Below are 27,663 nucleotides of genomic sequence, written 5' to 3'. Positions count from 1 at the left end.
TCTGGAAATTATTTTCCTGCCGCAATGAATTATCCTCCACTTTGTCCCTATTGAACTCAATTCGATTTATATCTTCCCACTTCTCCTATTTGTCAAGATGTTTTGAATTTAAATCTTACAATAAAGAAAGTCAGTCCACCCAAGTAGATGTCATCAGTACAAATACACTTTGTATTCATTCAAGTGATTAATAGAAGAGTGTTTGTTTTACGCCTGGAAGGTGTCAATGTAAATGGTCTTCGCCCCCAGTTAATCTAGAAATATTGCTAATTGCTGTGATAATATTTATTACACAAAGGAAAAAATGATATAAACAATGTAATTTTTAAAAAATTTCTTGAATACTCTCCATATATCATGCTAGAGTAAACGGAAATCATTCACATTTTGTTTTTCAATCTCACCATTCTAAAGCAAATGAAATTAAATAATGAGGTTTTGGAAATTTTTACTGATTAGTTTTCTCTATTTCTATTTCGAATTACTTTGTGGGAAGAGAGAGTTTCTGGGTATTTCTAAACATTTTAGGTTACAATAGGGAACAAATGAAAAAGTATTATAAAGTTATTAGTAGTACTTAGATATCTAATGCATATGCAACCATGCACAAAACAAAATACATTAGTAAATCCTTAACTTCTTACACTGGTAATGTCTATTAGGACTGAGCATTTGGATTAGCCTATTTAGCTTATTTTCACATCAAAAACTCTGGATGTTTTAACTTAGGAACAATCAATGGATTCATATCTATTATATGTAAGTTTCAAAATGTGTAACTGTTATTTTTAATCTCATTGTGACAAATAATAGTACCTTTTTTCCACTTTTATCTTCAATTTCATAAAATACACACAAAAGTCTATTTGGCATATTCTTCACATCAGGTAAGCAATTTAATACATATGTATTCTTTTTTTTTTTTAGATTTATTTATTTATTTATTTGACAGGCAGAGATCACAAGTAGGCAGAGGCAGGCAGAGAGAGAGAGGTGGAAGCAGGCTCCCTGCTGAGCAGAGAGTCCGATGTGGGGCTCAATCCCAGGACCCTGGGATCATGACCTGAGCTGAAGGCAGAGGCTTTAACCCACTGAGCCACACAGGTGCCCCAATACATATGTATTCTTAAACGTTCTTTGATTATCCAATGATTTATTTTTTTTCACAGTTAAAAAATACAGAAACCAGAGAAAAAAATGTAGGTGATTCATTTATTATGATCATCTGGATGTACACAAGTGCAGATGAATTTAGGACTTTGAGTATTTACATTAAAACCTGTAAAAATTTAGGAAATCACAGTAGGGAGACCAAAATTATTTACAAAGAATCATTTATTAAACATTTTTTTTTACAAAATACAAAGATTGTTGTTCTGCATGAATACATCATATATGAAAAAAATAATGTTTTTACTGAATCTCATTTGAAGACATTCAGAATTTTATCTTCTACCAACTTGAGGAATCAATTTTGCTTTGCAACTTGTCTAATGCCATCACCAATCAAGGAGAAACCTTTTCCTTATTAATTAAATCATATAACAGCTAGCATTTTAAAGAAATAAAATCAGACAAAGTCTGTCAAACAAAGCTCTTTCTGTAAGTTAACTGATTTGCCTATGATCCTAAATTTTTTGTCAAGCTATAAGATAGGAAGAATTGAGGAGCTAGGTTAAGTTTTATAATAATGTATTAGCAGCAGTTGATAGAAAATGCAACATAAGGTTTGTTTTGTCTGTGGTACAAGAATATGTCCTATCAGACACTAATGTATTTTCCTCTACTTGAACACAAGTAAGCACGTGCTGATTGTTTCTGGGATGACAAAGTGTATAAACAGACAGGAAGCTGGTTCTGGTTGTCATCGTGAGTGCCTGTTTTCATCAGCTAATATGAATGCATCGCTAAACTTAGTGAAGACAGGAAAATGACTTAAGGGTAATATATACAGAGTTAAAATACATTTTTTATCCACTTAAGAGTGATTTCAGGCACTGTGGCTATTCAGGATAAAATGTTTCATGGTTTATTCTTGATAGCAATTTAATTGTCAGTGCAAGCGAAAGCAAATACCTGCCCACTGTCATACGCGTGACCTCGTACATCTGGAACGTTTAAAGCAAGTTCATCTTCTGCATCTTCACTTTGGAGGCTTCTTGAATTAAAATGTCTCATAGTTTGCTCTTGATAGCAATTTAATTTTCAGTGCAAGCAAAAGCAAACATACCTGTTTACTGTCACACACACGACCAACATATCTGGAATAGTCAAAGCAAGTTCATCTCCATCTTCACTGAGGAAACATCTTTCATAAGCGGCACTTAGTGTAAACCCTCTATAGATCAGAAAATGAAAAAAAAGACTGGAGATGCCTGACTTTAATAATATTAAAACATCACTGTCATCGTCATCTGTCTGTGTAAACGATGTCTGAGTAAGGCTTGCCATCACAACATTTCTTTCCTGAGAAGGGAGCTGATCCTCTCTGTGTATCATAAGTGTGCGTGCTCTGAGCTGTGGTCACTGTCGTGGCTGTCTTCATTTACTAGAGAGTCCCCTGTCTGCTGGAGGGTGGCTGCACCGATCCCCGAGAGCTCTGAAGGGAGAAGTGTTCCTTTTTTCACATTCACCAGTTCCTTTTCTCGAGCAGCAGCTCCCTGCTGTCCTCCTTTTACTCTCTTCCATTTCATTCGCCTGTTCTGGAACCAGACTTTGACCTTTAACGAAGAAAAGGAACAAATGAAAGAAAGAAAAAAAGAAAGACAACAAAATGGCATTTTTTCCTTCTTTTGGGTCGTCAACGTAAAAATAGCCCGTCACACACTTAGATAAGGACACTGTGAAGGAGTGAATATGGAAAACCAGCACTGAATTTAACCACATAACATATTTATGATGGTGATCTAAGCTTTGAGAAGATGCATACAAAATAATCTACTTTGTATTTTACAACATGCTGTATAAGAAGAACAAATGGCAAAAAAAAAAAAAAGGCAGAAAACCATCATTTAGGATTGCTCAAAGGTACTTGGCTTTATAAAGAGTTTCTATGACTATCAGCTAACATTTTAATAATGATCCCAGTCAAACATTTTTTTCTTCCAAGTTTTTTGACTTGACATTTAGCTGTCAATTCCTGAACCAATTTCAAGTGCACTCAGAGAGCTATTGGGAAAGCTACATCTCAAAGGACCATTCTGTGCCACTGCATTCACAAAGCTTTATGTGACCATTTCATCTCATTGTGAGTTCATCTTAGAAACTATATATTTTGCGGGGCACCTGGATGGCTCAGTGGATTAAGCCTCTGCCTTCAGCTCAGGTAATGATCTCAGGATCCTGGGATTAAGCTCCACATCAGGATCCCTGCTTAGCAGGGAGCCTGCTTCCCTTTCTTTCTCTGCCTGCCACTCTGCCCACTTGTGATCTCTTTCTCTGTCAAATAAATAAAGTAAATCTTTAAAAAAAAACTATATATTTCAAACCATATATATATTTCATATAAGCTTTGTAGACATAAGAGTCCTTCTAAAATTCAACTGAATTTGCCTAATACATTAAAGTATATGTCATAAAATAAAAAATCTAAATAAATATGCATTAAATGACCACTTATTTTCAGAACCAGAATAATATTGGCATCATTTCATCTTCTTGTTTTGGAAGAATTTTATGTTCATGTTGCATTTCTCATTAAGCTAAGTGGTTTTCCATTACATTGATCTGTCTACTCCAATCAAAGTTACCACATGCCTGAATTTTGTGCTTATCATCTCTAAGCCTTTATATAAAACAAACAACCAAAATAAACAACAGTTTGTGAATAACAAGTACTGTTTAATTTTGCTTGTCTTTTACACATTTATCAAAACAGGATGTTTCTAACTACAGGCTTCTTGACCTACCCATGTTGATTCAAGAGACTTCAATCATTCATTTTTTATGATTGTATACTATTCCATTGTGTGAATATACCACAGTTTATCCATTCTGCTTTCCATGGGCACTTGAATTATCTTCTCCCCCCCCCCCCATTTTATAAATGATACTGCTATAAACATTCTCACATTTGTGTTCTGATAAATATAAGACAGAACTTCTCTGAGTGTATCATTCAGGGATTGTATCAATGGGTCACAGAATATATGAACATTCAACATAATAACATGGTAATATGGAAAACCTGTTGTCCAAAGTTGCATCAATTTACACCCCACATAAACACGTGGAGTCCCGTGTGTAAGAGTTGTTACTGATCAAGCCCCATATTGGGTGTAGAGATTACTAAAAAAAAAAAAAATCAACCTTAAAAACAACAACAAAAACTTGCTGATGGGTGTTCATGTGTTACTGTTACTTAATAACCAAACGATCAGTAGTTACCTTTTATTATATACCTATTTAAAGCTAGGCAACTATATTATATATTCTAAATATATATATAGAGAGAATGTATATTCTATATATAAACTATATATTCTAATAGTCACAATTTTTTGCAGATCTTTAACATTATTCCGATTTTATAGATGAGGAAGTTGAGACTCAAAGGTTAAATAACTTGTCTAAGATGACACAGAGGGGAATACGGGATGCCAGAATTTAAACCTGGGGTTGGTTTGGCTTCAGACTGGGCTTTTGTTGTTGTTGTTCCTGTTTTATTTCAAATTCTTACTTTTTAAGTATTTAGAATAGAAAAGTAAAACATATAAAGTATGTGAACTCCATCCATATGATTACTATCATTCATGTAATTCTCCTACTCGATATAATTAGGTTCATAAATATGACACTATTTCCTGTACTATAATTTAGGTAATTATACTACTCAATTTAATTACCTTTGCAAGCTTGACATCGCATGTTGCATTAGATCTTTTCCACATGAGTTGGGTTCTACTCCTGGCTTCACTTCTAAGTTTCTGTGTGAATTTGAGAAAATTATACTTCTCTCTCTACTCCAATTTTCATATTTGTAATATTGGAATAATGAGGCTTTCAAGATTCCCCATAGGGACATTTTCTCCGCGGACAATTCCAGATGGAAGAAACACATCATCATCATTGTCACCAAGAGCTGAAACATTCATTCAAAATAATCTTGGCAGAAAATGGGAGGAATAGATTTCTTTTAAAATCTATACTTATTTCCTTTTCTGGGAGAAGGGGTACAGTAGTTCTATAATAACAGTATAAAACCTGTTATGTGTAATTCTAAATGAGAAAAATGTAAGAATATGGTATTGATTTTAGAAGTCATATAGGCTATTTTGTGTTGTTTTCTGTAACCATGTGAAAATTTGCCATTTTACTTTTTTTGAAACAGACTGATAAAACTCTTTCATAGTTTTCAATGGTAGATATATGTGCATACATACATGTGTGGATGTATGAATACATAAAGACACATACATGTAAATGTATGTGAAAGCATTTGATAATTATACAGTAATTATATACTATTTTTCTTTAGAGATTAAATTACATATTTGATACTAGAAGTCCATGAAATTAATAACAGAAAAAATATAGCAACAAATACATGATGGGTCCATCTTATGAAAATGGAAAGGAAGAATGCAAAATAGCAAAAGTTAATGTATCTGGATTTATTTTCAAATATTCTATAAAATATTGAGGGGAATTGAAATGAGAAAACATATGTTTTTCCACTATGATAACAATATTAAAAATAAAATTTATAAAAGTAATCCCAGATTATAAAGCAATATCTCCACTAAAATATTAATACTAAAATTTTATAAATAAATATTTTGATTTAATTTTGTATCACTTTATAATCCAGCTTCATTGGTTGAATTGAAAAAAAAAAGTTTCTGTTTTATTTTGTTTCCAGTTAGCTAAGTATAATCATTCAAATGCCTGACACTTCATTTTTTAAAAAATAGATATGCTCTTTATTTTCATTAAACTTTACATGTACATTTTATATAATCGCTTCTTGGCCTTTGGTTAAGATCGAGTGTAGTATCCATTCTTATCAGTTTAATAATCTGCATTTATAAACTAGACAGAGCAAAATTAATCTCACATTTCCTTAGTGAATTTCAAGCTCCATTTATTCAGTTGGCATCAGTGAATGTCTAGCAACAGCTACTGTGTTAGATCAAAAACGGAAGATGGGATTGGGAGGGAGACAAACCATACGTGACTCTTAATCTCACAGAACAAACTGAGGGTTGCTGGGGAGAGGGGGTTTGGAGGGGGCTGGGCTTATGGACATTGGGGAGGGTACGTGCTATGGTGAGTGCTGAGAAGTGTGTAAACCTGGTGATTCACAGACCTGTAGCCCTGGAGATAAAAATACATTATATGTTCATTAAAATAAATAAATTAATTAATTTAAAAAATTTTTTAAAAACTAAAAAAAAAAAAAAAGGAAGAGGTTAGAGGGAGAAATGTACAGATAAATAAGACAAAGTCCCTGCCCTCAAGACATTCAGAGTCAATAAAAGAGACATATAAGTAATAGTTTATTGACTGTATATGAAACCTTTGATATAAAGATTAGCTTCATATTTTATAGAATATCCTTAAACTGTCATTCTAGTTGGTATCATTGCTAATCCATTATTAAGAGATTCACCCAATGGTCCATGATATAGTAAAGAACTCTACCACCATGGTCACTATTCCACACGGCTACGCTGCCACATAATTATTATAGCAAATTGTTTCTTTCCTCTGGGAATCTCGGGCTCTTGATATCATTGACATGAGAATTTTTTATCCTAACAACCTAGAGCCATACCATAGGTTCTAAGAAATTGGGCTATCAAACATTTTGCATATAATTAAAACAAATCTGTCCATCTGGGCACATAATAAATAAACTCTGTGAACTTTCATCATTGTGGGAGTCCTAAAGCCAATTTTATCTTCTAGTGTACAATTTCTCTGGAAAGTGCTAGATAAATGAGGTTTTTGTTTTTCTTTTTTCAAATACTTCCTTTTTCAAGCTTGGATGTAAGGCAAGATTCCATATAAAGTGCATTTTGTTTTGGTACACAGTATGATTAACGACTCAGATAAAAATAAATTCTTTATCCAAAGAATCTGAGTCATGAAAAAATACTATTATTTATTAAATTAAAGCAATATGAACCAAACCTTATAGACCCCTAATATCTATGCACACAGACAGCTTTCAAAAAATATTCATATTAAAAAGTAACAAACATATAATAGCCTGCTGTATTATAGTAGTGAATATTTAAAGTGCTCGGTTATACACCTAACTTCTCAGAACATTTGCTTATTAAGAAGTCTCACTTGCTATCCCTTAGGATACATTTCCTGGATGATCAAACTACTATTTAAATAAACAGAAAATCATTTATTCACATCTTGACTGTTTTTACTGAAGAAAGCAGCCAAGAGATTTTTGCTGTGATTCATTTGTCTAAATGACACATTTCAGAATTTAGAAATCATATCTTGTCCTGCGAGAATCATAGCTGCCATTGGCTAAACATTCATTTTACTTTTATTTAATTTATTTAGTCATTCACATTACAGCCTTCTATATAAAAGTTGGTAAATACCTGTCCTTTTAGGGCTCACAGTATATCACAGGAGAACACAAGTGAAATATGCACCTGCAACTGCCACACAATTTCCTAAGACGGCCAGAAGCAAATAGATTGATAGGATGTTGGACTACATAAGGCCGTAACCCATATTTATATAACACCATAAATGTCTGTCTTTTGAAGAAACAAACGTTAACACCAAACATCTGGATGAACACTGAATATTTCAGTGACATATCTAGAGGTTTCTAAACATCTGGAATTTGTAGATTTAATACTGTTTTCATTTGTATCTGGGCACTTGAAATACTGTAGACATTATCTAACAAATATTTATTCACATCTTTACCACATGAAAACATGAAGAGAATAATTTTATAAGTACAATTTTTCAGATCTAATCACATGCCCTGAGATTAAATTTGGTCACAGCAGCTGATCTAGTAAGCCAAGGTAAACAGACCTTAGAAAGACTTACCCAAGTAATTCAGTGGCAAAGTCAGCGGTTGAACTGAAGAATTAGAACCAAGAATGCTCCATAAGGTAAGGATGTAAAATGCGAAAAGAAATACTCCTCCTGCCTGAATGGATTTATATCTGATTAAGAGAAGGAATTCCTCAGCTGTTTCAAGGAGTACACGGGAGCAACCAGTGGACTGGGCTGTTTCTAATGCCTTACAACTTGTAGTTGGATGGTACAGTGTGGGTGTGTAGAAGGAAGAAGGGTGCTAGGACACATTCCATGACTACAGCCTGAGTTCTCGTTTAGAGGGCTGCCTTTCAGGAGTATCCCCTATTTTAGCACAATGTTTAAGACCGATGAATCATTTCCTCACCTCTGTAATTTTCAGTTTTGAAGCCTCTTTTTTTCCCCCCTATTTAGAATGCTTGAGAATTAGGCTCACCAATGTCATCATAAAATATTTACTATCTTGCATATTTTTAAACAAAGTGAATACACATTAGCTACTGGGAGTAGTAGGCAAGTTATATATTCAAAAAACCCTTTTTTGAGGCAATAAATGAAATTATCCATAATAAATTGTATGTTATGGGAGTTATTACAAGCCAATGGCACATTTCTCCTTTCCAAAAATGCAACCAAAGAAGTAGTCATTTACATGATGGGCAAAATTCTCAGAGGAGTGATTCCTTTTAACTGACTTTTTAGAAATGTAGTAGAGTACGTTAGTACAGTAGTAAGATGCTAATGACAATACCTCTTTCTGTCATAGTTGAGGAAATTCAACTCGAATAGCATACTTCAATAATATTTACAGGGAAATTCATTATTCCTAATCCTATTTTTTACAAAATTAAAAATTATGCATGCCTTTTAGTTATTTTAAGTGAAATACTGTTTACCTAAGCATGGTGTGAACATATGACTTCAGTAAATTTGTGAGGAAATAACAAAACTAAATTAGGAAACTTTATCCTTTATTGTGTTACAAAATTCCTGACTAGCAAATCTCTAATACATAAAATTGTGTGTTCTGAGCCGCTACCCATACTTATTTTGTTCACACCCCTGAGATCAACTAGAATGATGGCCTCTGTTCACAACATTTTCCTAATCTCTGGGATGAAGTTTAACAAGAGTTAGCAGCATATCACAGTCAATATATACCATTTTGACTAATAGACTCTTCCAGTCATGATCTAATTAAGTGAAATCCATCAAATATAAATATGTGGTTGAAACATAGGAACACACTTTTTCTTTCTTTTTTATAACTTTTAAAAAGATTTTATTTATTTATTTAAGAGAGAGAGTGAGAGAGAGCATGAGAGGGGAGAAGGTCAGAGGGAGAAGCAGACTCCACATGGAACTGGGAGCCCAATGCTGGACTCGATCCCAGGACTCCGGGACCATGACCTGAGCCAAAGGCAGTCACTCAACCAACTGAGCCACCCAGGCACTCCAGAACACACTATTTTTATCAGCACAGTAGAAAAAGGCAAATTTCTATGGTTCAAACTAATGAGATTAATATTCTGATTATTCCCAGACAAGCTTAAGTTCATTACTGTAATATATGCAAGCCTTCACCACACTCATCATTTCATTTATTTAGGGACTTAGGGATCACATCCTAAGATTATTTTTAAAAAGTAGAATAGTGGGGTGCCTGGGTGGCTCAGTGGGTTAAGCCACTGCCTTCGGCTCAGGGCATGATCTCAGGATCCTGGGATCGAGTCCCGCATCGGGCTCTCTGCTCAGTGGGGAGCCTGCTTCCCTCTCTCTCTTTCTGCCTGCCTCTCCCACTACTTGTGATTTCTCTCTGTCAAATAAATAAATAAAATCTTTAAAAAAAAAGTAGAATAGTAATTATTACTATCATATTCAAATGCACTGACTACAAAAAATAGTCTATAACTTAAATATCTGGAAAAATTTCAGAATTTAAAAAAAATAACTGTCCAGGGGCACCTGGGTGGCTCAGTCCGTTAAGCATCTGCCTTTGGGTCAGGTCAGTGCTCAGTGGAGAGTCTGCTTCTCCCTCTCCGGGCGTCCCTACCCCCAGTTGGGTTCTTTCTCTCTCTCACACTCACTCTCTCTTAAATAAAATAAATAAAATCTTAGAAAAAATGTCCATCATTAAAAATGAGAAATAATAGATTTGAAGCTAAAAATCTATACCAAATTGAATGCATTTCTGAGGTTTTCATGAAGAGTGATGTGACTATGACAACCAATTGGCAGAAAGTCTTTTACAGGTAGATCTCTTAGGTCTGTATTTATCATTTTATGGATGTCATAGAATATATAAATATGCTGATGCATAGATTTATGTAAATAATAGAACAGGTCTTTAGAACTGAAGGTGTCTAACACAAAGCTGGCTCCTCAAAATTTCTGGAAGCTTCTTAGTTTTAGAATTCTTTAAATGACAAAAAAAAAAAAAACATGTATGCAAGGACAGTGTGGAAAAGGAATAATCTTTCATAGCAGAAATTTCTTTCTTTAGCATTACTCTTTAAAATGGTGATCCTAGGGACACCTGGGTGACTCAGTTGGTTAAGTATCTACCTTTGGCTCAGGTCATGACCCTGGGTCCTAGGATTGAGTCCTGCATCAGGACTCAATGACGCAGCCTGAGCCTGATTCTTCCTCTGCCTGCCAGCTCTCCTGGTTGTGCTCTCTCTCTAACAAATAAATAAATAAAATATTTTAAGAAATAAAATAAAATAAGATGGTGATCCTGCGATGCAATGCATATTATGTTTCAGAATGTTGATGATTTACTGATTAAGTATAAATTAATATATTTATTTCTTTATTGAAGAAATTGGGAAATAAAATGTGGCAATTCAGAGATTAAAAAGATTATCTTTACCATTATACCAGAGTGATGAATGTTCACAGCAAGAATGTGTAGAGCAAATTTTAATAAAGTTTTTAAAATAAAGACCATTTTATAGTTGTGTGTAAGTATATATAATATAGAAAGATAGCAATATAAATATATATCTATATGTATATATACATGCATATATATGTGTGTGTATGTATATACATACATATAGAGACATATCTGTACATTGGTATCGCGATCCATCTAATATTTAAAAAATTGATTTGTTATATATGCTCAAGACTGTTTCAATAAGATTAGGGCCTTATTTTTCTGAGAATTTTTTCTACATTATTGTTTAGATATTTATGTTTATGTTTTTTATATATGTTTAGATATATGATTAGATATTTATATTTATAAATTATTAGAGATCAGTCAATGATTATTTCTCAGCCTTCTACATTATACAGGTAACATTTATAAAGCTTGATTTAAGACAGGTTTAAATCATTGAACTTTCTTTATAGATCTTGCTTTATAATTGATTGTCTTACATTACTCTTCTTATTTCCAAGTCTTTGGTTTTTTTTTTGTAGTATGTAAGATAGTTCTGAATCTGCCTTTTAGATTGCACATTGTGCCAGGGTGCCTGGATGGCTCAGTTGGTTAAGGCTCCGACTGTTGATTTTGCCTGGGGTGGTGGTCTCGACGTTGTGGGATCGATCCCCAAGTCAGGCTCCGTGCTGAGTGGTGAGTATGCTTTCTCTTTCTCTCTCCCTCTCCCTTTGCCCCTGTTCTCACTCTATCTCTAAAATAAATAAATAAATAAATAAATAAATAAATATTTTAAAAAGTAAAGATTATACATTGTTTATATGCATTCCTAAAACAAAAACAAAAACAAAAACAGCAGTACTCAGGCAATACCTCTTTCATTACAAATGAAGATTCCACCATATTCCATCATCAACTCCTCCACCTTATGTTAACCACCATTTTTCTACTAGGGGTTAACTCATGTTAACTCATAGATTAACTCATGTTTAATCTATTTTTTTTTTACATTTTACTTTTTTTAAAGATTTTATTCATCTATTTGAGAGAAAGAGAGAACGAGCAGGGGTAGGGGCAGAGGGAGAGCGAGAGAATCTCAAGCAGGCTCCCCAGTGAACACAGAGCTCAAGGCCAGGAGGGGCCCGAACCCACTACCCTGAGATCAGGACCTTTGCCCAAACCAAAAATCAATGCCCAACCAACCGAGCCACCCAGGCATCCCTCATGTTTAATCTTTTAAAATAGCAGACACACCATGATTTAAACAAAGAAACATCTTATAGTTACTCCATCTTATTGAAACATCTTATTGTTAGAATAGTATTCTAAAGAAATAAGGAAATATTCTAACATCATTGGCTTCGCAGGGAGTCTTGAATTAAACAGACAATATGTCTGGCCATGGAGAATAATTTATTAGCTAAATAACTAAAAGCATTCATATGAATTTATAGAAATAAACTTTCAAAGGACAGGGATTATGTAAATTGATGAGCAAACAACAAAACCACTGTTAATTTGGCACATGGAAAATTCTTCATAGTGATCCAAAAAAACTGGATGCCTATTTTGAAAGTACTTGGCACTGAGCCATTTAATGATTTAGAAGTAACAAACAAAGCATAATCCCTCTCATTTCTAATAATGGAATATGATCCAAGTAGGTGGGATTTTCCACTTATCTTGGCAGAGGTATCGTGCATTTGGTCTGTTTATTCCAGTAACCTTTGCTAGTCTACAAATCTGCAACACTGCATATTTATTAGCTTTGTGAAAGGAAAGGATCTCCCATTCTTTCTATATTTGGCAGCTTTAACTGTATAAAAATGTCCATTTTTGTCACTCCTGTTATAGTTTCATGCAGTTGCCTTCTCTCTTCTTCCCATAGTGAGGTATTAAAAAATTGGAAGCAGCTTTCTCCAAGTGTGTCTGGACAGATGAAAAGGCCAGAATAAGCATGTCAAATGTAAAAATACCTTGGGACAGGAGGGTCTTTGGACCGATGGGCTCTTCATAATATTCCAAGTGGCTCTGCCAATTGAGGCTTATTAGTTGTTGATTGAGAAGGGTATATAAGAGTATATTGTAAAATGGAAACTCTAAGTTAGAAGCTGGGAGATACCAGAGTGGTAACTTCCACACAACAGCAGTATATAATTAAAAATATTTGAAGCAAAACTGTGTTCTGGTATCTCCATTTTTTTTTTTTTTTTTCCAAAGATCCTATGCATCCATCCGACAGAGAGAAATCACAAGTAGATGGAAAGGCAGGCAGAGAGAGAGAGAGAGGGAAGCAGGCTCCCTGCCGAGCAGAAAGCCCGATGCGGGACTCGATCCCAGGACCCCGAGATCATGACCCGAGCCGAAGGCAGCGGTCTAACCCACTGAGCCACCCAGGCGCCCCTGGTATCTCCATTTTTATTTAACATAAAATAATTTTCTTTAATACCAATGTGCTAATGTGGAATTACTTTGCAGAATGAGCCTCTTTTTCTTCTTCTTCTTCTTTGACCAGATGGAGTTCAAGTGAGATTATAACCTTCCCTGACCGGAGACACAAGCATTTAAGAATCTGACTTCTTTGTAAAATTGCAGAAACTGTTCTTCAGGTAGGGATTTGAAAATCCACATCCTGAGTGGTATTTAAGGATTTAATATATTTTACTTTTTTCCTTAAAGGAAATCTAATCATCTTAGTAAATCTGTTTTTCATAGTAAGTCTTTATAATGACATGTATGGGGTCTATAATAAAATGCAGCAAGTAGGGCACCTGAGTGGCTCAGTGGGTTAAGCTTCTGCCTTCAGCTCAGGTCATGGTCTCAGGGTTCTGGAATCAAGTCCCACATTGGGCTCTCTGCTCACCAGAGAGCCTATTTCCTCCTCTCTCTCTGCCTGCTACTTGTGATCTCTCTCTCTCTCTGTGTCAAATAAATAAATAAAATCTTTTTTTTAAAATGCAGCAAGTATGTTGATTAGTGATACAAACAAAGTAGGGGTAAATACAAATAGCATATCAGTTATACACAAGCACATTTCATAGGCAATTATATAAAATTCCTAGATGAAAGTACATCTAAAGACTACTTCTGATTACAAATCATATTTTCATTTAGGAGAAAGTTATTTCTGTAAAACAGTTCTGCCATAAATTGTTATAGATTATTTAATACTGATTTTTTTTTCTCTCTACATTATACATATACAAGTTCTACCTTAGCATTTGAGTCTTGAAAAGCTTTTACAAAATCAAGAAAAAAATATTTTGGGAGATTGAAAATCCTATTAAAGTTAAGGAAAACACTGTACAATATGGAGTTAGATGTAAGTCTCAGGTTATTTTAAAGTATGGCAAGATAAATTCTTGCAGAATGGATATAATAAAAGTACATGTCTATAATTAGAATATTTTACATCTGGAAATCCTATAAAAGGGGTGTTATTTAAGAATACATAGGGTTGGGATCTAGATTACATAGATAAGCAGGTATAGCACTAATGCAAAATCAAAGGAATGGAATTGCTGTGTCACAATTAAAAGAAGATGAATTAAATGGGTTCAGTTTTTAACTCCACATTTATAACTTCAAAAGCCCAAGCTTGAGAAAACAAACTGAAAATGTCTTACTGGGACAAGAGCTCTGGCATGTTGGAGGAATCTGCTTTCAGACTTTTAAGAATAATAAAATTGATGACTGACAGCATACGGTATTTTTCTGATAAATTTAGCATAGTAAAATTCATCCCAGAAAACATAAATAAAGCCTTCGGATTCTCACTTTAAGATACTGAGTGCACGCAGAAGTCTAGGAGTAAAATGAAATCTGGCATAATCGGGAACATTTTCCCATACAACCTTGTCATTCCTCTCTTGTCACATTCAACACTCATCACAATTGGTAGTACTTGCTCAATCTTTTCCTTCTTTCATGTTCTAGCAGAGACTCGTCTAACTTATTTTAAGGAGATTTTATTTCTAGCATCTAGCTCAACAAATATTTGTGTTACAAAATAACTCACTATATCGCGAAAGGCTAAGATTCCCAGCCCCCCCCTTTTTGACAATTGTGTTTCATAGTTTATGCCAGAAATTCTTTCATATCGATTATGACATATAAACCTGAGTAGAAGCAAGGGAAGGTAGTTTTAATTTCCATTTTGTGCCTTAAGGAGATTTTTACTGGCCTAAGAAAACATTTCAATTGAAATATCTAGTTGTTTTGTTCAAACTTCTATCAAAATAATTCAGTTTCTTCTTACTAACACATAGTGGCCCTCTAAAGACTTTATTTTGATTGGGAATTTGGATTCCACAGGCATACATCTCCTTTTCATATGAACTTGCAAAACTGGAAATAAAGATTTACAGGATAAAAAAATGTTCTGCACAATACAAAATTTCAATTCTTTGAAAATCCAATTACATATCAAAAGGTGTTTTTGTTTTTTCCCCTATGATCCTATAGTTAGAGTGTTTCAGTCATGGCCTCTGAAAATGTTACTTTCCTTGTTTGTACCCATTCCTTTAGATGGTCCCCTGGTATGTTGACAATGTGCTTGGTCATATGACTTGCTTTAGACAATGAGGCACAGTAGTAAATATGTGGTAAGCAGAGTCTTTGAAAGCCCTTGTACACCGGAGTTTTTCTTCTATTTTTGGTAATGCTTCTACCCCCATTTGAAAAGTCCCAGAGAGCCTATTAGAAGAAGATGAAACCACACACAACAGAGACAAGTGTCCCAGCTGAGGCTGTCTAGACCAGCCGGCTCTTCAAACCCACCAGTGACTGCAGCTCTGTGTATGAGGCATTTAGGTAAGGCCAGCAGTCTAACTATCCAATGAGCCCAGTCAAAATCCCTGACCCACAAAATTGTGAGCAAACTGAACATTGGTTATTGGTTGAAACCACTAAGATTTCCAAATGGTTTGTTACATAGCAAAGGCTAACTGATACAAAACTGAAAAAGGACCTTAAAAAAACAAAAAACAAAGATTAAAATTGGTGGGTGGGTGGGTGTGTGTGCGCGCGCACGCACGTGCACATGTATATATAATTTTGCTTAAAACTGCACATCATTCTTTTCCATAAATGGCAACTCCAGAAGATAAAGACACATCCAAAATACCTAATAAATTTCCAGACCAAATTTACAGAATTGCTTCTAAAAATAAATTATTTTAAACCAAAAGTGAAATCTCTGCCTTATAATCAGATAATCACAGGTAACCAAAGCCACCCCCGAACAGCAAGCACAGAATCTTCACTTTTCTCTTGACTAAGAGTGCAGTACTGTAAACCATTATTTCCGTAAGTTGGAAGCAAATCCTAGTTTGTTTCCTTTATGTATCATATAAAACATGATTGCATTTCTTAGAATTCACAGTTTATACATAAGAACATTAATGTGTAATGCCTCTCCTCCCTTCTTTTTTTAATCTGCTCCCAGTTTTTTTTTTTTTTTAATGAAAATAAAACAGGTGTCCAATAATGCAGACTTTAGATTCTCCAACATTTCCAGCAAGCCAAATGTTGTACCCTTATGGAGGGAACTTCGTATGTGAAGTAAAGGGAAGGAAAATGTTGTGCTTCACAACTTAGGCACTAGTTATAACATTTAATAAAACTTAAACTGCCAATAAATAAAACCACATTAAAGTGTTTCTCGATACATTCCCACTACCCAGAAATATCCTTCCAAAAGCTGAAATCGAGAAATCAACAGAGGGAAGCAGATGATTTAAGAAATTGGATAAAATAATTTGATCTCCTAAGACAGTATTCGTTTGTCCACACCCTGTTGGTATTTCTTTGGTGCCGATGGGATCCCTGGAGGAGGTGCATACAGTGAAAGAGGAAATGAGACTCTAGTCCTAGGAGTGCCAATCATAACTGCACTGTCCATAAAGATGTTTGGATTTGCCTTTCAGGAATGTTTTTCTAAAGATTAGCAACTGTTAACCATCAGTTGGCTAGATTCTCCCAGGGCAAATCAGAATCCATAAAAAGAACGCACTGGGAGCACTACTGGAGCAAATAAAATCCAAGAAAGGACCTAAAATATAATTAATTAGAAAAGCATTTTTTAGGTTTTATCAACTGGGGTCCACAGATCATTAATTTCAAAGTGTTCTCTAAATGAATCAACGTCAGAATTTTTAATTTTTGAGACCAAGATAATTTCAAAAATATTTGGGAAATATTTACCAATGATCTATGTTCCCTTACTCCCATGATTTCCCAGCCGCCCTGAACTTAAGTGGCACCACTGATGACTTCCGGACCTTAGAGTATAAATGGAAGTGACATGGGTCATTTCCAGGTGAAAACATTTAAAGGTCAATGCATGAACCTCCAACTCTTTCTTACCTCCCGTGGTTACCAAGGACACCACATGTCGAGATGCCAGAGAGTCAGATTGGGTCCGTGAGTGATTGCTTATAATGCTGGACTTGTAAAGTTAGTATGGAGACTGAGCAAACAGTGAGCTTTTTTATTATGTCATTGAGGTCTGGGGGTTAATGTGTTATAGTAACATAGCAAACCCTGTCTTGGAGCAAGAGGAAACTAACATGGGGTTGCCAGCTTTCTAGTACACTAAAATAAGGAGATTTTAAAATACAATCAAACAAAATTGCTCACTACATGCCATCATTATATACAAGAAATAATATTTTTAAACCAAAATATATAGGAAGGACATAATTACAGAATAAAGAATGATTCCTTAAACTGAATAAATGTCGTTTTCTTTAAAACACTGCTATCTTATCCTTAATTGTATCATTTTGCTGGGCCAAAACTTCATCATGAAATAGAACACCTGTTTTCTCAGTGGTATTTAAGAGTCACAGGTCCAAATATTTCAAAAATGGTGAGAGAAGACTGTTGACTCAGTGTAATTAAAAATACCATATCACAATAATGTCCAACTTTACCTGTCTTTCAGTGAGATCCAGATTTACTGCTATCTCATATCTCCTCAGTCTGGTCAGATAATTATGATGGGCAAATTCTGCTTCAAGTTCTCTGATTTGCTCTTTGGTAAAAGCTGTCCTTTCCTTCCTGGGTTTGCTATTGACTTCTGACTTGTAATTTCCTTCCTGGGAGTCTGGAAAAAAGAAAAAAAAAAGAAAGTGAGACAATTAGATTTACTTCATTCATTCAAATGCCTTCAATCCCATCATTCATACCAGGCACACATACTGAGTAACTACTTTTTTTAGACACTGTTAGATATTGGAAAAATAGATGGCAAAGACAGTAAAACACAACAGGGTAAGATGCATTTCTTATTTTTTCGATCTGCTCTCCTGTCACTCACAGCCCAAGTGGCAGAGTCAACTATTTTTTCAAAATATGGAAAAAAAACTGCTCTTAATATGATAAAAAGATAAATAAATGAACCATCTCTGGAAAACAATTTTAGATACAAAATTGTGTTTAATAAGTTGTTTAACATGTACACTTGGAATCTAAGTATGATTGAACTTTTTAACTCCTAAAAAAAAAAAAAAGGCATTGACATAGTATATGAATATTTAAGCAATTCGAATGTTTGGCAACTGAACCACAAGTGTCAGTTCAAGCTCAGACAAAGCATACATAAGAGTGTATATATATTTGCTGACCTTTTAATTTCTATTTAAGTTTGGTCTCTTTGAGGGCAATAGCAATACTATTCTTTTACTTTGTACAATACACATTCCAGTGTGGAATCTATAAATGAAATTGTGTTCGTATAACTCAATCTATGGAAAGTTTTAAAATGTTTTTTCATTATATGTGAAAAAAAAATAAGATGCACAACACTCGGGTGCCTGGGTGGCTGAGTCAGTTAAACTGAAGACACTTGAATTTGGCTCAGGTAGTGATCTCAGGATCCTGGGATTGAGCCTGGCATCCAGCTCTGTGCTGAGTGCAAAGTCTGCTTGAGGGTTCTCTCTCTCTTTCCCTCTGCGCCCCCACCCCACCTGCGTGTACATTCTCTTTCTCTAAAATAAGTAAATAAATCTTCTTAAAAAGATGAACAACACCTAACAAAAGGTATCCAAATGTCAAATCTTATAATGCCATTTAGAAATCATAATAATTTGGAGCATATTGTTCCATCTTTCTTCCTATGCTTTTTAAGGCATAATTAACATATAATATTTCATGTATCCTTATCATATCCCTGAGATGTAGGTTATAAGACATTCTAACATACTGAAGAACAGAATGTGTGCCTATAATGAAAACAAACTCCACATAAACAAGTAACAGGTAATCATACCAGCTCTAGGAGTTCAGATCAAATTTATCTTCAGGGAAATAGCAGCATGATGAAGGTTGATCTAGTTGTGCTCTCTTAAATATTACTTCAATTCTCTATTTTAGAGTACGTGCACACAAACTGTGACATCTTTAGAAGGTAAGAGTACAATGAAGTCTTCTATGAGCCCAAATGAGAGTAGTGATAGGAAAAATGAAGGGTAATCAAAGATTACAAAGTGTGGGACACCTGGGTGGGTCAGTCAGTTAAGCATCTGACTCCTGATTCTGCCTCCGGTCATGATCTCAGGGTCATGAGATCGAGCCTGTACTGGGCATGGAGCCTGCTTGAGATTCTCTTTTTCTTCCTCTGCCCCTCCCCCATCTCTTAAAATAAAGGTTCCAAAGAATGACATTTTAATTTTTTTAAATTGACAAATGTGATACGGTATATTTTAGGAAGGACCTTTTTGGGGAGCATTGGTTTCTTCATCCAATGATGCTTAAATATGCTAGGTAAACATATTATTTAGTGTATACACACACACACATACACACACATTAGTGTTCTTTTCTGTCTGGTGGGGAAAGTCTAACTGAAGTCAAGAGGGTCCTCTATAATGGGAATCCACCAGACAAGGCACTCTAATGTAAACAGTCTGTTCTGACTCTTCCTAAATCTCTGTTGGCCGGATGTAAAGTTGTGTAGGCCTAGCCGCAGCAGCAGCTACAAAAAGTTCACATCAAAATTTTGGCACACAGGCCATTACTTTTCCTCTGAGGGATCATAGGGGGATTCACTGATGCAGTGGCACCGTTGCAAATTCCTCAGATTTCACTGACCACATTTCTGGGCTTGTCACTTAGCCCTGCGCTGACTGACGCCCCACCTCGGCGGAGCAAGCAGGGCTTGATTCAGGGCAAGAGTGGTTTGTGACATGACACACACGGGCTTTACTGGATACTATGCCACTAGGACAGGATAAATTCCGTGATAGATGATGTGTGAGCTCTCAGACGGGCTGTGCTCACACAATGCCAACTTCCCCGTCTCAAAGTGGAACCTCCCTCTGACTCTTTTAAGCTACGGATTTGCCAACCTCTACATCTTCACAGCATTTAGCTATTCTGTGTGAGCGAAACTTGTTGATGACTGAATTTTTTTTAATTTAATGTTTCCATTGGCTGTCCTGGCAGACTGCAAACTCAGTCACAGCCTAGATTACTCAGATAAGTACCTCTCACAGGATCTATATTCTCACATGAATCAAAAGTATTATTGCCAATTTGGAGTCATGCTCAGTCTGAAATCTGCAGCTGATTATTCTTTATATGGGGACAATACTCCTTTCCTTTCTGTAAAGCAACTCTGGAAACTGACAGCAAAGCCAGAGCATTTTTTCTCATGAGCAATTTAATTTGAATGATTCATGATTAACACAGTTCCTTATATAAGCATGAATGAACAAATTCACATTGAGGAAAGCCTGTTGCTTTATATTTATTTTTGAAATACTTTAACTTTTGTAGTATTCAAAAGTATTTCAAAATCAGTATGTTCCCACACACACACACACAAAAATACACAAGTGCACAAAACTTGGGCCAATGCTTGTAAGAAGGTTCCTTGGAGTGGGTCTATATACATGCCCATCGTAACCAGAAATATACAACAGGAGGTTTATATATCCAGTGACTGAGTTTAAACAAAACTCTGGCTATAATTCAACATCTAAATCCAAAAACAATTTATTGAATGCCTGAATTGCAAACCAAAGTAGCTCGCAGGGACTAAAGGGATGTGAACTGCACACACTTACACTTACCATAATTGCACATGGAATAATTACATTGTACCTAACTTGACCAAGAGTGGGTGTGTGCTTCCTGAATTCATCACCTGAGAGAAAGTGAACCCAGTTGAGGTAGCACCAATGTTAATTAATTTTGTGTACACTTTCATCCGTGTAACTGTGATTCTGCTGTGGTTTTCACCCATGTTGCTGCCACTATTTCTTACCTATTGAAAACATGCTCCTTGGAACCACATTTCTGGACTTGTATTTCCTATGATCTTGGATTTTTAGATTTTTCTCTTTTTTTCCCCAGCATGTCCTGAAGCCCATCATTTGCTGACCCTAAGGCCTCCAATGCTGTCACCTGACTAGTTTTTCTTTGGTGGAAAATGGGTGGGAGACTTGGACAAGGCTTTTGGCAAATTACACACCAGCTTCCATCTGTTTTCCAGCTGTTTCAACTGAGGCAAAAATCCCTCCGTTTTCTTCAACCTCCCATATCCTATGCCAAATGGTAGGTGTTGAGGGGGGAATCTGGAAACTGCCTTACTTTCTTCTGTACAACCACAAACAAAATGTCACCATCTGTACAGTATATTCCAATGTAAAATATTACAATTGTTGTTTCTCGTCTCAGATACTTTAATGCACATGCGGGTGCACTCTCACACTCCCTCGCCGCTTGGAGGAAATGTTGACTTATGTGTTCAGGTACAGTTGGCAGTCCCAGTTCCCTAACCTTTTGCTCCCTGGGACTATGCTAATGGAAGAAGTCTGCAATACTTCCGTGGAGGATAAAAATTGCCCTCCAAGGATCATTTCTGTCTAGCATTTAGAACTTCTCCACATGTGACTTTTTATTTCCCCTAGTGCAAGAGGATGCCAAAAGATAATAATGTTTCAGTGAAGACAAGTAATGTAAGTGGTATACAATGCTTTTTAGCAAAAGAGAAATATTAAAGTATGATTGAGTATATTTTTTGGCTACCCTAGGTAAGCTTACTGACTTGTTTAAATGAAGAACATAATTTACCTATGTCTGTAAAACATCAAAATGTAAAGGAATGTCTCTATAGCTTAGACTACAATGAATATTTATTCCATATTCTGAAGGAAGCATGAATACTAAGCCATTTTCTATCTTCATCCTTTGCAACTTCTTGTATCAATGTTTTGTAATCTAATCGAAATGATAGATATTCTTTTATTATTAACAAAGCTGCACAAATAGTTGGTATAGGAAGCTAATAATTATCTTTATGTGAACATAAGGATTGTGAACAGAGGCAGGGAAATTTATAGAATAATCATAATGATGCTAGTATTTTCACATTTAAGTGGGAAATAGCCTATCTTATGGGAAATTCTTCCAACTTGGTACTCCAGTTTCTTAATGAGTAGGAATTTCAGCGTCTCCAGATTTTTTTTTTTTTTCAAGAATAAACAATCTTCTCCCAGGGATTCGTAAATCCTCTTGCCAATCCATGATCCCCTCTCCCGATTTGAGAACCATAGCACTAGTGAGCTACCATTACTAATGAGTAAGTCAGTTATATACTGAGATATTACAGGAAAAACGGGAGTGAAAACCACTATGTCAATCTGGAATAGGAAAAGGCACTGAAAACATCTACTGTATCTTGCACCTTTGATGTGAAAAACATACAGCTATAACAATAGTTTTCCTTGGGGCGCCTGGGTAGCTTAGTGGGTGAAAGCCTTTGCCTTTGGCTCAGGTCATGATCCCAGGGTCCTGGGATCGAGTCCCACTTTGGGCTCTCTGCTTGGCGGGGAACCTGCCTCCTCCTCTCTCTCTGTGCCTGCCTCTCTGACTACTTGTGATCTCTGTCTGTCCAAAAAAAAAAAGAATGGTTTCCCTTTACTTATAAAGCAAAGCCAAATTTCAAAGGCCATTTTTTAGTTTAGTAATAGTAACAGTAATGGTAATAGCTGTATTCAATACGCAAAAATTATTCTGTAGAGCTTTCTTGCTCATTGCCTCTTTGATTATTAGTCAATCATTCATTTCAATTCCCTATTTTCTGTGCCATCAATATATGAATCCATTTTTACCTTTTTTACAAGCCATTTTCATTTTACATGACTCCATTTTACCATTTTTACAGCCTCTTCTTAGTGGAGTTCCTTTGTTCTTAAAGAATGACATATTAACAACTGACTTTAATTTTATTACCTTGCCCTTTTTTTTTTTTTTTTTTTTTTTAGATTTTATTTATTTATTTGAGACAGAGAGCAGGAGATCGCAAGCAGGGGGAGCTGCAGAGGGAGAGGGAGAAGCAGGCTCCCACAGGGAGCAGGCTCAGCAGAGAGCCTGATGCCCCTGCCTGTGCCAATGCCGATGCCAGCCTGGATCCCAGGACCCTGAGATCGTGACTGAGCCAAAGGTGCTGCTCAACTGACTGAGCCACCAAAATGCCCCATTACCTTGCCCTTCTTATTATTTATTTACTGTGTAGCTCTTTCTAATACTGAGAGAATGTCAACCTAATAGTTCTTCCTCTGTGCCATAAATACAAAGTAAAATACACAAAGAACTAACATATTCTGATGAAATTAATATTGTGCAATTCCAAATACATTTAATAAAATAGTATTTTGTTAAAAATTTAAAAAGAGGCGAAGACACACAAAATGGGAATACAGTGCAACTTACTTGAGTCAAATTTAGCATAGTTTTAGTTCTCACTACCAAGTTCAAAGTATTTAACACAAAAACAAACCCAGCATATGTCTTCTGGGTAAATGTAAACGTCTTCAACCTTGCTGCATACTTCTAGGATTTAAAACTGGTTACAGATGCCCCAAATTGACTTTATGCCTCTTGCTATATCCCAGAAAGAAAACATAAACTACAGAAATATCATGACCATCTGCCTATCAAAAGAAGGCACACATACATGTACATGTTTGAATTGTGCCTGCTAGCAAAGGATTTCACAATAATCACCATTTGCACTCCAGTGGAACCCCAGTGAAGAGCTTTTGACACACAGCATTCTGTTACATTTTCCTGATCCTATTAGTTTAAAGAATGTACCCTTCCTCTGAGATCTCATCAAATGATCTTTGTTCCTTTCTTCCAGTGTTTACCACATTCTGTTACTATACAGATCCTTTATTTTCTTAACTGGAATATAAATGTTTGATGCATACTACAGTTCTCTTCTATTCAGCAGTTGGAGGCAAATACAAAGATAATCCTGGCATTCACATTTACATCCCAATACATGCAGAAGCAACTGACAAGGGCATGAAGGGGATGCAAACTTCCATAGGCAATACCCACCCCTCTTTTGCCTCCTATTCAGCTCTTACATCAGGAAGTGGTTTGGGATTATATGGTGTTTCTGTGTCCCTGGGAGAATAAGGAGGGAAAGAAACTTTTTTCAGAAAGTAAGGACAATAAGTAACTTGGGAGTGTCAGAAGAATTGTGACTTTTCTAATTGACTGTCAAAAGGGCAAAAAGGATCTCTTAAGACTTCAGGAAACACCACACAGCTTTTGCAGTGAGGCACCCAAAAATTCAGTATCAGTTCTGCTAGCAGCTTGGTAAATTGCTTGGACATGGCACAGGAGGGCTTCCAAAAGTTTTTTTGTTTTGTTTTATTTTTCTTTTAGAAGACAAGTCTGCATTTCCTAAGAGTGTGAAGGCTCGCATTTATGCCATGGTTCTGAGCCTTTTTTGTCAAATCACCATAGTGACTCTAATATATTTTTAGAGCAGTAACTCTTTTTTTTTTTTTTTAAGATTTTATTTATTTTACAGACAGAGATCACAAGTAGGCAGAGAAGCAGGCAGAGAGAGAGAGGAGGAAGCAGGCTCCCTGCAGAGCAGAGAGCCCATGTGGGGCTCGATCCCAGGACCTGGGATCATGACCTGAGCTGAGGGCAGAGGCTTAACCCACTGAGCCACCGAGACGCCCCAGAGCAGTAACTCTTATAATAAAGTATGGAGCTTATTATTCATCTCCATGTCTGCTTTACTTCTCTGAACTCTAGACTCCAGCTAACTTAAGATTTAAAAATGAGCTTTATTCATCTTCATATTCCCAATATTAAGCACCTAGTTCTGAATCTCTGCTGGAACTTTGATTTTCATGCTCTGGTTGTGGATTATGATTCTAGTGATAATCCTAAGGGATTTTGTTCTGTTATCAGAATTTAAATAACCTTCACCATAAACAAAAGAGAAAGCATCACAGCAAAATTGTTTTATATTAACTTTTCAAAGCACATATACCAATTAATAGCAGATGGGGACAAGGAATATTACTTACATTTTTATATCTATAATGTTATCGCCAAATATGTTCAGATAGAAAAGCACCAAATCAGTGCCACTATTATAAAATTTAAAACTGAGGAGACTGGGGGCTCTGGGTGGCTCAGTTAGTTAAGTGTCTGACTCTTGGTTTCTCCTCAGGTCATGACCTCAGCGTCCTGAGATGGAGCTCCTAGTTGGGACCCATGCTGGGCAGAGTCAGCTTGGGTTTCTCTCTCCTTTCCCTCTGCCTGTCCCCCACTCCCTGCTCTATCCTCTCAAATAAATAAATGAGTAAAGCATCAAACTATAGGATACTTTCATTCTGCAAACGGAACTCAACCTAAAACCTAAGAAATTCAGAATTTACACAGTAACTAGCAAACTTCTATTTTACACTTAAAATTAATGAATCCCTAAAAATATCTGTGTCACTTTTGATTAGTGTGCAAATAAAATTAAGCTTAAGGTTTAATTATGATTTTCCAGTGAAACTGTTGAAATGACAGTTTATAAGTCCTGTGGGATCAATGTATGGATGTTTGTTTTCTCTGAAAGTTTTTATTTAAAAATTTGATAAAACTTAATTAAAACTGGCAGTCCAATAAACTAGAGTCAGGGTGTGTGTGTGTGTGTGTGTGTGTGTAATCCTTTTCCTTTAAAGAATCCTGACAGCCATTTACATTGATTTAGATAGTTTAGGTAGGTAGGAATCACATTCTGCTTTGATGTTAGAGCATACAAAATGTTAGGCAAACACTATTAACTGGGTTTAAAAAAAAAATCGGGTCAGGCTTATTTACTAAACAAATAAGCATACTCTCTTAAATACTGTGCACTTACTTGTTTGCTTGGAACTATTGTCTACTAAAAATTTTCCTCACATAGAAGGTTTGAGAAGTAAATTACTTATTTTTTAACCTCAGAAATAATCATATTAGAAGATTAATGGCAAATAATTTATAAATTGATTTTGCCTTAATTTCATAGGAGAAAAGAAACTATAAAAACAATAATATATTAAAGTAATAAAATAAAATAAAAACAATCATAAAATCCCAACCAAACTAGGATTCTGGCCCAGGCACCGAGCAGCAGTTAGTTTTCTGCTAATTACTGTTGGTAGAGTTAAATGTTTTGTGATCTATTTATTTATGCCAGCTTTGCCAGCAAGAAAGCAAGCAGTCTGGGGTGACTCATTTGCATTAAAGTCAATTTGTGATTATTTTTGTAAAGGGATTTTCCCAACTGGAAGAAGCGTAAGAATTTAGGATTTACCTTTATGGAACACTACCTAAATCCCTTCCACAAATAGAATTCTGTTCACACTGACTAGGGAACACTTGCTTTCTATCACATAAATATATATATAACCGACCAATCACTTCTCTGTGATTAAATCAGCTTCTTGTGTGATTTGATAATTTACCTAAATAATAAAGAGTAAGTGTGATGTAAACATGTTTCAGCATATTATGAAAATGACAAACGTGCTGACAGATCTCAAAATGTACAAATCATATTACCCTTTTTCTCCTCATCATTATTACTACTACTTACTCCTTATATATATTTTGAGTTGGGAAAAACTGCAGTGAAACTTACTTGGAAAAAGTCTAAAACAGGAGATCTGAGTACAGGGATCAAACGATAACTAAGAAGGATTTCTGACGATAAAATGTTAAGAACCGCTGGCCTGTGCCATAAAGGATATGCAAGCGAAGGCGGCTGGTGGCAGAGACCAGTGAAGCCTGAATGGTTGCAAGAGTCTAAACGATTATGAATAAGAGAGGAAAAGATGAGGCCTTCATTTAGCTCATAAATACTATTCTGGGAGATGAAAGAAGAGCTTGAGTTCAGAGAGACCGATTCCAGAGTTCTATTTCTCGGACAAAGAAAGGTAGGAATGATACTCAGGTCCAGAACCTGCCTGTCTATGGAGAAAGGCGTATTGGGAACTGACAATATTGTTGAACTGTGCCGGGCTCAATCAGAAAGTGTCATTTCCATACCAGCTTGTGCTATAATCTATCTCGGAGCCAGGTATCCACGGCCTATACTCTGTAGGTGTGGTGTGCTACATACATACATGAATAATTTATTGTGTCATGTGCTATCAAACCATTCAACTCAACATAATACTTATCCTAAAGTAGCTTACAATCAAGGTGGGAATAAAAGCTGCTAAAGATAAATCCACAAATAATTTTAAGTAGTTATTTGGGGTATAAGATCACCACAGCTGTTTATTAAAATTCAATGTTTGGAGATGTAGAACCTGTGTTTCTGTCAGACCAGTTTGTGGGAAAGAGTGAATAATATCGCAATTACTACATTTGGGGGGGCAATTATAGAAAGATACACACATATATATTTGCATATATAACAGATTCTAACCATCTACCCATGAAGCCTGTCTGTC

The 27,663-nt window shown here is 35.6% G+C and overlaps 1 protein-coding gene and 1 pseudogene across 1 annotated transcript in view; one reads left to right on the top strand and one right to left on the bottom strand.

The window, feature by feature from the left end:
• Positions 1-1,198: 1,198 nt before the first annotated feature.
• The window catches only part of MEOX2 (mesenchyme homeobox 2), a 63,981-nt gene continuing 37,516 nt past the window's right edge, over positions 1,199-27,663 (bottom strand). The window contains exons 2-3 of the mRNA XM_059396758.1: positions 17,848-18,020; positions 1,199-2,720 (exon numbers count right to left, since the gene is read on the bottom strand). Coding sequence (XP_059252741.1) covers positions 2,496-2,720; positions 17,848-18,020 — 398 coding nt within the window. The 3' untranslated portion in view covers positions 1,199-2,495. The remainder of the gene's footprint in view (positions 2,721-17,847; positions 18,021-27,663) is intronic.
• Positions 5,958-6,074, top strand: LOC132016932 (U2 spliceosomal RNA; annotated as a pseudogene).

This window comes from Mustela nigripes, chromosome 4 (genome assembly GCF_022355385.1).
Source record: "Mustela nigripes isolate SB6536 chromosome 4, MUSNIG.SB6536, whole genome shotgun sequence".
NCBI lineage: Eukaryota > Metazoa > Chordata > Mammalia > Carnivora > Mustelidae > Mustela > Mustela nigripes.
Note: the sequence above shows the minus strand (reverse complement) of the source record. Positions and strands in the feature narration are given on the sequence as shown.